At 36.4% G+C, this 12524-nt stretch overlaps 1 protein-coding gene across 1 annotated transcript; it reads left to right on the forward strand.

Annotated features, from left to right (window-relative positions):
* Positions 1 to 1762: 1762 nt before the first annotated feature.
* Positions 1763 to 2728, forward strand: LOC146893398 (olfactory receptor 52N1). The gene has a single exon (XM_085692586.2). It carries the CDS (start codon positions 1763 to 1765, stop codon positions 2726 to 2728), a length of 966 nt encoding a protein of 321 aa, XP_085548712.2.
* The last annotated feature ends 9796 nt before the right edge of the window (positions 2729 to 12524 follow it).

Consider the following 12524-nt stretch of genomic DNA (forward strand, 5'->3'; position numbering starts at 1 on the left):
TTTTTAGGGTAAGTATCAGATTTCTACATTGGGGTTGTATTTTTATTGTGAAAGAAATGAATACAGGTTAGGAAGGAGGGCGAGTTTCAGAGAGTCTTATCTTTTAACATTTGAAAAATCTCAGTGGACCCTCTTTGAAGTCTCCATCCCACACACTACAAGCTCAGGTTTCACTGTGAATTAAGCATTTGGCTTTTGACTTCTAAGACATAACTCCAGCAGGAGGAGTTATTAGCTCTTAGCTAATCTGCACATACAGACCAACAACAGTTATAAATAACAACAATTATTTATCTTGTGCAAGTAAAGAAAGAAAAGAATGATAGACTTTTATTCCACAACCTTCTATTTTAATACTGTCTTTCTTTTCAGAGAACTGCTTCTACTCCATAGTTACAATATATTCATTAATTCTCATCTCAAAGTGCACCTAGAACTCATCTCCCCAGTCTTTATTGTTTGAAAAAAACTATATAAAATTAAAAAAAGGATGTAAGGAAAGGAGAATAAATTTCATAAACCTCTTATTTATATACAGTACATCCATCTGTTTGGATGTCTTGTGGGTCTTTCTCAAACTATCAAAAGATACTATGAATTTAAAATTGATAATTTGATAAAGAGTCTATTATCTTTCCTTCAATGTCTTCCCCCAGGAACCTCTAACCACTCCCATGATTGCATTTGTTTCATTGTTACTGCTTTCAACTCATACATTTAGGTCAATGTGGTCACTTCTCCAGATCTGTGTTTCATATCTAGATATATCTTAGGGCCATGACTTAATTTGATTCTATAAAAACATGCTATTACATCCAGTGTTCCCCTCTCTTGCTATGTGTAATTATTTTGTGAACTCTGGTCTTAATATCTAGGTTGTTTTGTTACAGAGTATAAAGACGTATCTTCACTTGGTTACATAACCTGGGGGAAAATGGAATCTATGGTTCTGTGAGGTTGTGCTACAGACAGAGAATTAAACACTGTGTTGTTATGTCAATGGCTTTGGTTTATTATAAAAGTCATCTCCATTCTTCTCCAATTGATTCTAGAATCCGTTAGACTCGAAGGCAATGTGAATCAAATACTGGCTTCTGAAGCTGTACTAGCAGTGACTCATTGTCATCTGTTTACTTCAGTCCATCAAGTCGACGGACATCCCATAGGGTTAGCAAGAAATGTATTACTTACAGTATTTTATTTTATTTTTTACTTTTGAGATAGCTCTGTTTTTTTTATTTAAAAATACGTTTGTACAAATAGATTATTTATATTCTAGGTAATTTAATTTTTGATGCATCGTAATGGAATAGTTGAAGCTAATGCATAGTTGAAATCATTGCCAGAATGACTATAAAGTAAAACCTTTGTAAGTGATATATGAGCCACTGATGTTTGCTGATATTTTAGTACAAAACAGGTACCATGAGGTGGATGAGTAACATGTGGAACACATCAAATGTTTTGCCAGCCTAGCTGCTCCAATAGAGGCCAGTCCATCTATAGTCTGTGGAGTGGATGACACAACTCAGATACAGGGACCAGACTTTACCTTCTGGATATTCAGTCCCAAAATCATGAAGACAAACTGTATGTACTACATGCAAAAATTTGGGGGAGCATGTAAAGTCAGATAGAGATGGGCCCACAAAAAAGACAAGTAAGCCATTATGGGGAAGAAAATTTTGTTTATTGCATAGTCTGTGATCTTTAGGGGAATTACAATTCTGGACTGCTTTACCATGAGCTTCCAACACTCATTATGTCAATTCTAAATGGCAGCAGCCTTACTCCAGCGTCATTTCTCCTCAATGGCATTCCTGGTCTGGAAGGGGTGCATTTGTGGATCTCCTTCCCACTGTTCACCATGTATAGCATCGCTCTTACAGGAAACTTTGGGCTCATGTATCTTATCTACTCGGAAGAGGCCTTACACAGACCTATGTACATCTTCCTAGCCCTGCTTTCCTTCACAGATGTGCTCATGTGCAGCAGCACTCTTCCCAACACTCTCTGCATATTGTGGTTCAATCTCAAGGAGATTGACTTTAAGGCCTGCCTGGCCCAGATGTTCTTTGTGCACACTTTCACTGGGATGGAGTCCGGGGTGCTGATGCTCATGGCCCTAGACCGGTACGTGGCCATCTGTTACCCTCTGCGCTATGCCACTATCCTCACCAATGTGGTCATTGCCAAGGCGGGGATGCTCACTTTTCTTAGGGGTATGATTCTCGTTATCCCCTTCACATTCCTCACTAAGCGCCTGCCATACTGCAGGGGTAATGTCATCCCTCACACCTACTGTGACCACATGTCTGTCGCTAAAATATCATGTGGCAATGTTCAGATCAATGCCATCTATGGGCTAATGGTTGCCCTCCTAATTGGGGGCTTTGACATCCTGTGTATCACTGTCTCCTACACCATGATCCTACGGGCAGTCGTGAGTCTGTCCTCAGCAGATGCTCGACAGAAGGCTTTCAGCACCTGCACTGCCCACATCTGCGCCATCATCATCACCTATGTCCCAGCCTTCTTCACCTTCTTTACACACCGTTTCAGACGGCACACCATCCCTCCCCCTGTACACATCATTATGGCTAATCTCTATCTACTCATGCCTCCCACCATGAACCCTATTGTGTATGGAGTGAAAACCAAGCAGATACGAGACAGTGTCATTAGGTTCTTGTTTAAAGGGAAAGAAAATTCTTCTCATAAAATTTAATGGACGCTTTTAAGAAGTCATAGTTCCTTTAACCTGCTTTAGGTTAAAACAACGAACAAACAAAAAGAAACTTTAAAGCCCATGTCTGATGTCAATAAGGGCACATACGTGACTCAGATTCTTCTATGTGTTTGGAAGAACTGCAATCATTTTCACCTAAGTAGAGAACCTGTTTTGTTCAACATCACTTCCCTTGAGCTCTCTGTGCATTCACTGCTTTCAGTCTCCACGGACAAGTATCACTCTCCTGGGCTACAGTCTTATAAACGTTACAGCAGTGCTTAGGTCACTAGGCTTAGAGTTGACTGCTTCAAAAATATTGATAACTGGCAATTTTATGCCTACCTTCGGCAATATTTGTGCTTATTATTATTCATCTCAACTTTGTGTTCACAAAATCACTTGGAGTTTATTCTTGTGTCCTGTGTTATCTGTTTTCTAATCCCAAATTTATATAGTCATTTGTAATTCATACACATGCTCACTAAGAAAAGAACTTTTAAGAAATGTAAATCATGGAATAATTACTTATACTGTCTAGAGGCAGGTGTGATAGCAATATTCATCAATATGAAATTAACTGAATACATAAATTGGGATTAATCAAATGTAATCATGAAGGAAAGACATGAAACATTATTTCATTTGTATAAAAATCAGGAGTAGGCAAACTGATTTATGTTATTAGACATTAAGGTCAAGTTTGCCTTCGACACTATCTAGGGAGGGACATGTCTGAGATATTTTAGATTTGGTTCTTGATATGGATGACAGATGATAAATCAATAATCTTATATTTATGTTGTAAACTTTTTCATTATACATACTTTACTTCAATCTGATTTGTGTTTCTAATAACATGAAATGAGCAATACCATGACTGTCTAATCTTTGAAACATTTCTTTTTACCTCTTATGCATGATTTATGAATTGTATATGTTTGCTTTTTTTCAGAAGAATGTTAAATTTAGTGCAAATTGTATTTGCGAATTTGTACAAATTATAATAAAAATGTGGACAAGATCGCAGTGAAAACAATTCCTCTGTTCAAAATCTCCTTCATCTAATTCCTATCCTGTGTGCTCTTTTAAAGAGATTATGTTCTTATGTACGTGCTTGCAATGTTCTTTCTGACGATTCTTCTCCAAGGTGTGCTTGAACTTTAAGTAGATTATTAATCACTATGTTATATACAATGAGGATTTAACTTGCTTTTTGTATCTGAACCCATTTTACTCTCCAGACAGTCTATGAACCATCTGGTCCACAGATGTTGTGTAATGTAATGTGGAAAACACAAGATTTGTGTGAGTAGGTTACTGTTACCAAGACATCAATGTCAGGACCCCATTTGTTTGACTTTTATGATCTTATGAAAGCTTTGTTTGCTATAATTCTGGGACTCTTTCTGAATTTATTTAGATTTCAGTGTAATAATTGAAAACTAATAAACAATTATTGGATTGGTATCATCATAGAAATATTAGTGAGTTTGGATTATGAATATTGAGTACTTTACAACTTTACAAAATCCAGGATTTTGATTCTTTCATTGTTGGTTTAGTATCATTACCCTATCTTTTCTGAAATATGTTTTCAAAATCAATTTTTTCAGAGATGTCTGAGAATATGTTTTACTAGTTAAACAGTAGAGGTATTTGTATGAAATAGGATAGAGCAGATGATTTAAAACATTAAGAAATTACATGATAGATAAGAACAAGTTATATTTAATGTATCTCAGGAGAGGATAATACTATTGCAAAAGTCTTATAGAAAGGAAGAAAAAACTCACAGCAATAAAACCTCAAAGTATGTCTGGCAAAATTATGAATATCCTTAATACCAACTACTCAGGAGGCTAAAGCAAGAAAATTGTGTGCCCTAGGCCATCCTAGACACATAGTGAGTTCTGGTTTAAAACTCATACAGGAATAACTCAGAACATGTATTAATGTTGTGTCTAGGAAGACAAATATCAGTCCAAGCTGCTATATAATACTTTCTTTTCAATACAGATTTTAGGTTTGAATGATAAGTAACCGTTGACATCATTATAGGATACAATGTGATATCACAATTTATGTACAGTTAAAATATTAATGGACTGGTAGGCATATCTGTTACCTTATATGTTATTACTTTCTCAAAATAACACTCAAAATCTTGCCATCTCCCAACTCTATAGTAGAACTACAGATACTATTGTTTATACATATGGATTTGTATGTGTTGGCTCACCCTGTCTTCTGCTTAAGATGCTCTCATTTTCTGGTAAGCACGTTTGTGCTCTCAGACATCTAGGAGCTCAGCTATTGAGATGTCGTGGACTGACCTCATTGGGCTGCCATATGTTGTTGACCAGCCTCGACAAAAACACCACTTGCCAGGGTAGAGGTGTGGGGATTTTGAAATATTAGTAAAGAATATGAAGACATATGAAAAATAATAGGAAAAGAAACCCTAAAAAGGGAAGGCATTCCAGTGAACACTGAACTCGCCCACAATTATTTTTCCATATGTTTTTATACCCAGTACAAATCAGGGGAGAATGTAACAAAAGACTCTATTAATATGGTACAAAGGACAACTCAAACAGTTAAATGCTTTAACATTTTGAGACATCAAATCATTCGCATTCTGTTGCTTAGGCAGTGAAGCTGCCCTAGACCATTATCCTGAAGACAGCCACCCCCTAGGTGGCTCATAAGTACAAAAGAAGTAGCAGAAGTACATTTGCATATCCTGACAACTGTATGGGCTATCTTAATGTCAAAAGAATTAAGTAATCACCTCCTGAGCTGGGATGTGCAACTATATTTGCCAGCCACTTTGAGCAACCTCCAAGTCTCTAATGCCAGAAAAGGAGGGAATAGGCTCACATTTTTGGGCCTCCACATTTAGATTCTTATGTAGTTGAAATAATACAGTACCTGTCTTTCTGATTGGTATACTTCACTAAGCCTAATGTTCTTCAAGACCATTTATGATGTTGCAGTAAATCATCCTTTATTAACTGATAAATCACATTTATCACATACAAACATCATATTTTCTGAATTTCTCTGTTGATGAACGTTTAGTTTGATTTCAATTTCTAGCCAGTGTGTGCTGGAATAGTATATAGTATAATGTTTCATTCTCAGTATTATACTTTTAACAGACTTCTAGTTTTTTCTTTCATTTTTTCTAATAAAAGCAAAAGATATGCGGGGGGGGGGGGACTCTGGAGAAGTATGAAGGGTACTTTTAACCAAATTACCTTCACTATGGATCAAAACAAAAAATCTTTTTACACAGTCCTCTACCTGGAGGATGACAAGAGTGTTTGGCACTGGGAAAATGGTAAGCATTATAAAGGGGGCATTGTAGGTATCTTTAAAGACTTAACATTCCATCTTCCTTCAGAGAAAAGAAACACACAAGAAGCTAAGCACTAAATCAGATTAAAAGATAAATTATTGAATAGCTTTAGGCAAGCAAATTAAACTTTCACTCTAATAACAGGGATTTCTTTAAGTTCTGAAATTAAAATTTAATTATAAACTTTTCTCCCCTTCTCTTTCCTCCATCTTTTCTTTAATTGCAGTCATGTGTGTATGTGTGATGTGTAATATATAGGAATATATAAATGCATATTTCTTTATATATATATATGTATACATAAGTATATACTTGCTTATTATAAATATATAAATACAACCAGCTCTGTCCATATAATATTACTTGTATGTGCAGAGTTTCAGCAGAAAATATAATGGCTACAGATCACTCCACTCTGGAAACACTCTCTTTTTTAAGAAAATGGTATTCTCTTCATGTTCAAAACCTAAGTATGTAACACATAAGACTTTAGTTTTTCTGGGTTTTTCTTTAATGTATGTGACATATAAGGCTCTATTTTTCCAACTGTAAATGGAAACACCCAGATTTCTCAACAGCATTATCAAAGAGACTGTTGTATTATATTTACTGATTTATATAATCCAATTTTGTGTCTAAGGAGTTGGGACAGTGGTTGAGAACAGTGGCTGCTCTTCAGAAACATCTGGTTCAATTTGCAACACCCATGTGATAGCTCACAGTAGTCTCTAACACCAGTTCCAGATTTGCTGTCCTCTTCTGGCCTCTGAAGGCAACAAATATGTGTGTAATTCACATACTTACATGCATACAAAATACCCATACACAGAAAATAAAATAGTAAGTCAAACAATTAAAAACAAATTGGGCTATAAATGTGAGGATTTATATGTGACTTTCTATTCTGTTCGATTGTTCCACATGTCTGTTTTTACAATATCATCATGCTGTTTGGGTAGCTCTAGCATGGATTTTGTTTGAAGTCAGGCAGCAACTTCCCTGCTTTGCTCCTTTTACCCTTAGTTGTTTTGGCTAATTGAAACATTTTGTGGCTATTTTTAGTCTGTTCCTCACGAGTTTTTGGTAGGGACTGTGCTGGGTCTGTAGGCCATTTTGTGTAGCACATAAATTTTAATAACATTAACTCTAGTAAATAACTAACATTTTTTATTTCTTTATGTCTTTTTCAATTTATTTCTTCAATAATTGTTAGCTTCCACTATGTAGCGTTAAAAAAAGAACACTGACTAAATGTCTACAACTTATTTGGAATGCAGCGCACATGATGTTTTGTTAATTTCACTAAAATGGTTGACTGGCAGTATTCAATTTGTTAATTTTGTGTCCTACAACTTTACTGAATTCATGACCAGGTTTGATTGTCCTGTTAGTGTTAGATGGTCTATAAATGACTATGCCACCAAACAAAAGAAATTACTTCTTTTCTTGTCCAATTTGGGTGACTTTTATTTTAGTCTCTTATGCAATTGCTCAAAGATCAACCTTGTGTTGCATAGAAATGGGTGAGAGTCCTTTTTCCACATGTTAATGGTAAACTTTCAAAGTCTCCCCATGTAGTACAAGATAAAGCATAGGTATGCCAAAGTTTATTATATTGAAATACGTTCTTTTTAATAACAAATTTGGTCTTAGATTTCTATCCTGAATGATATTTAGTTTAACGGTCGTGTGTATAGCATAGACATTTATTGTATTTTATGAAATGAATTTCATGAATATTTTCTGAGAATCTTTTGGGTGTATACCCTTAAATACTTCTCAGACAAAAGTGCTAAGTTCTTTCTATCTAGGTTAAAAAAATAGACATGGTGACCTGGGCAGAATGAGAACAAGGACACTGGCTATGATAAGGTCATCACCACCATAAGGCTGGCCAATATAAGAAAGGATCGTTAAGGTACTGATTTAGGTAGTGTATCAAAGGATAGGTCCCACTATGCAAAAGGCTGGCCTCAAAAATCAAGGCCAGTTTAGGCAGGTTGAAGGAATGAGTTTGGTCCAGAACACGCTAAATATAAGCATTCATGGAAATCTTAGATAAGAATAGCCAGCCTATTTTAAGAAGAACTCAATGATTTTGACATAGATGACAGTAGTTTACAAGAAATTTATTTCAATAAATGTGGATGGACAGTATTACGACATCACATAACTTCATGGAAGTTTAGAATATTACACTAAAAATGTAAATTAGGGATAAGCAAATACCCTAATTATTTTTAAAGACAGAGTTTATATAGCCCTGGCTGTCATGGAACTCACCATGTAGAACAGGTTGGACTTGAACTCACAGAGATCTACTTGCCTCTACCTCCCCAGTGCTGGGATTAGAATCATGCATCACCTCACCAAGAAAATGACCTAATTTTTAATGGTAAATATATTGATCAATGCAATGATAAAATATAATATTTATATATCTTTAATTAGAGAATTGTTGTCTGTATGTCATTTATTGTAAAATAAAAATGGGATTGAGAAAGAGAATAAGAAAGGCAGAATAAACTTTATGTCTAAGTATTTGTTAAATTTTGGGGAAAATTCTATAAGGTGCTGAAGAAGGTATGCTCTTTTATGTTTGGGTAAAATCTTCTCTAAACATCTGTTAGGTCCATTTATCATATCACTTAGCTCCAGCATTTCTTTATTTAGTTTTTGTCTGGATAGTCAGTGTTGAAGAGAGTGGGGTACTGAAGCCTCCTACTGTCTTTGTGGGAGTCCAATATGTGATGATCTGTAATAGCATTCCTCTTATGAACTTGGATGTCCCTGTGTTTGGTGCATATAGATGTTAAGAATTGCAATATCCTCTTTGTAGATTTCTTCCTTGATAAGTATGCAGTGTCCTTTCTTATCTTAATAAGTTTTGGTTTGAGATCTATTTGTGAGATATTAAAATGGCTCTACCAGACCATTGATACTGAGAGATATCAATGCTCAGTGTCTATTGATTCCTTTTATTTTCTTGTTGTGGTGTGTGTGTGTGTGTGTGTGTGTGTGTTGTGTTTGATTTGCTGGCCTGGGATTATTTATCCCTTGTGTTTTCTTGGCTGTAGTTAACCTCTTTATGTAGGAGTTTTCCTTTTAGCACTTTCTGAAGAGCTTGACTAGTGGATAGGTATTGCTTAAATTTGGTTTTATCGTGGAATGTCTTTTATCTTTTTCCCTTTGGCTTTTAATGTTTTTCTTTGTTCTGTACTTAGGCTAAGGGGACTTTCTTTTCTGGTTCAGTCTATTTGGTGTTCTATATGTTTCTTTTACCTTGTTAGGCATCTCCTTTAGGTTAGGGCAATTTTCTTCTATAAACTTGGTTATAAAAGTTATGCACCATCCTTTATTACTATTATTCTTAAATGTGGTCTTTTCATAGTGTTCCACATTTTCTGGATGTTTTGTTCCAGGAAGTTTTTAGTTTTAACTTTTTCTTTGATGGAGTTATTCATTTCTTCTATTATGTCTTCAATGTCTGAAATTCTCTCTTTTGTCTCTTGTATTCTCTTGGTGAGACTTGTCTCTGAGGTTCCTATTTTACTTCCTAAAGTTTTCATTTCCAAATTTCTCTTAGTTTAGGGATTATTATAATTATATTTTCATTTTCAGATCTTGAACTGTTTTATTTGTTTCCTTTCACTGTTTATGTTTTCATATATTTCTTTAAGTGATTAATTCATTTCCCCTTTAGGGTCCTCTATCATATTTATAATAGCTGTGTTAAGGTCTGTGCCTTGTGCTGTAGCTATATTGCAATACTTAGAACCGACTGTGGTAGAGCTGCTGTGCTCTAGTGAAGACATTTTGTCCTGGTTCTTGATTGTGTTTTTACACTGGTGTCTAGGAATTTGGGTTTGGGAAGATTGTAATTCTAGGTGCTGATATCTGGTCTTGGCTTTGTTGGGCAGGTGTTTTATTTCTTGGTTTCTGTTGTCCTCTCTGGTACTTAGGTGGTTGTGTTGCTTGGTTAAATTCTTCTGGAATTCTGTTAGGTGTGGCCACTTTTCCAGGTAAAATGTGTTTCTAGGTATTGGGGGTTGACACTTAGGAATGGGGATTGGCTTGAGAGAGGCTGAGGGGTTCCACAAGAGGGGAAAAACAGGGTATTCTGCCAGGGTCTGTTTAGTCCCCTAGGAAAGAAAGCAGAGAGTGGGAAAGGCCACAGGTCAGTTACAGAACTGCACATGACGCTGGAGATTTAGATACAGAAGAGCAGAGGGAGAATAAAGATCTGAGCCTGTTAAAAACAAGGAAACAAGGAAACATGAAGGCAAATGGTTAGAACTAGGGAAAAAAATCATCCTGAGTGAGGTAACCCAGACACAGAAAGACAAACATGGTATGAACTCATACATAAGTGGATATTAGCTTTAAAATTAATGATAACTATGTTACAATCCTCCAACCCAGGGAGACTACATAACAAGAGGAGTTTGTGGGAGGAACCCAGATCACCCTAGAAAGATGAAATAAAAGAGATTTCTTTGTGAGTGGGCAGGGAAGGCTGGGATGGAAATGCTAGTGATCAGGATGGGGAGCATGGAGTGCTGAGTCTGTAGGAAGCGTGGTGCGGGGGAAACTTCCAGGAGTCTGCTGTGAGGACCCTAGGTTAGAGTCCTAGAAATAGTGAATAAGCAACCTGAACTGGCCATTTCCTGTCACCTGGCTCAATTCTAATGAGAGAGGTGTCATCTAGCAACTGATGGAGGCAAGGCACATGCAGAGAATCACAGCCAAACATCAGGCGGAGTTGGGGATCGTGCAGAAGAGAAGAAAGGAACTGTAGGAGTGGGGAGGGTCAAGGACACCATGTGAAGGTTCACACAGTCAACTAACCTGGGCTCACAGGGACAGTAGAGACTCAACTGGAAACCAAGAAGCCTTCATGGGGCTGATTTAGGCAATTTGCACATATGTTGTGTAGCTTGGTCCTCTTGTGGAACTTGTCACAGTGGAAACAGGGTCTGTCTCCAACTCTTTTACTGGTTTAGGGACCCCACTCCTCATACTGGTTAGCCTTGCCCAACGTTAATACATGGGGAGGTGCTTAGTCTTACTGCAACTTGATAAGCCATGTTTTATTGACACTTATGGGGAATCTGCCCTTTCCTGGATGGAGACAGAAGGGGCGAGATTCGGGGTGGGAGAGCGGGGAGTGAGGGAAAGGGACTGGGAGGAGACTATGGCTGGGAAGTAAAAGAAATAGATGAATAAAAAGCCAAATTTTAAGAAAATCAACTTTATTCTTCATTTTGAGATTTACATCATGGATACATCATTAGATAGTAAAATGATGATGATAATGAAACCGATGCTGTTATCGTAGGACTACTCTTTCAATTTGAAAACTGTATTTACCTCTTTGTGGAAGCAGGCACAAGTGGAGGCCCTAAGACAACTTGCCTAAGTCATTTATTTTCTTCCACCATGTGAGTCCTGGTAATCAAACTCAGTTCCTCAGGCTTGGCCATGCATCGTCTTCACCCACTAAACCATCCCACTGGCCCCTTTTCCTTAGCGCCTTCTCAGAAAAAACTTTGTTCCATTTATGCACATTTATAGATCCACATCAAAACAGCATTTAAAAGATATATACATTGTTTACTTTTTAACAAGAAATGCTAAAAAATTCACACACAAGTTTTTATTCAAAGCCTTTGTTTGGGTTATGATCAAAGCATATTGACACTTAGTACTTAATTGCTGTGTCTTGTGGAAATTGTATTTGTTTAATTTCCTGGGAAAATATAAATTTTGTTCACATTTCAAGAACAGTATAGAAGGATCCTCGTGTCCATGAGATAGAAAATACGCTCTGATTTCTTGTGAACTTATGAATGTCTATCTTAGGAGCTGTGTTTAGTCAACTGTTGTGGGTCTTTGGGATTATGCCCACTATTTGGTGACAACATTTTATCAGTTGGTTTTTAGGAGGTGGCACTTATATATCGTCTTAAGAAAGCTTATATTTAAGATACTCTTTTTCAGTAAAAAAAAAAAATCACAAGCAGCAAATAGTAGAAGTAACTCATGTCTTTTCCCAAAATGAATTAAAGACATGAAATGAGATCTCCAACTTAAAAGGGTAATTTGCGAAAATCTCTGCCAATATATTGAAAATTATCTGGCTGTTCTAGCCAGGAACACAGACAAACTATTGAGATGTGTATCCTGCAAGTTCTTCCCCTGGGTTCTTGAACAAAAATAGCATTATTATGGTTCTCTCCATGCTAAAGATTTTCAACTCCTGGAGACTTGAAGTAACATTGTGATTTTTTTTGTTGTCATTCTTCTGAATTTTAGTTGATTCCTGATGCTAAATCAAACCTCTTATGTTGTCCATAGCATTCATCTTCTTCTGATTTTCTTCATGGGAGAACATGAAGGGTAATTGTGCAGAAAGTTAAAAAGGAGAATCTC

The sequence above is a fragment of the Myodes glareolus genome, chromosome 7 (assembly GCF_982192425.1).
Source record: "Myodes glareolus chromosome 7, mMyoGla1.1, whole genome shotgun sequence".
Classification (NCBI taxonomy): Eukaryota; Metazoa; Chordata; class Mammalia; order Rodentia; family Cricetidae; genus Myodes; species Myodes glareolus.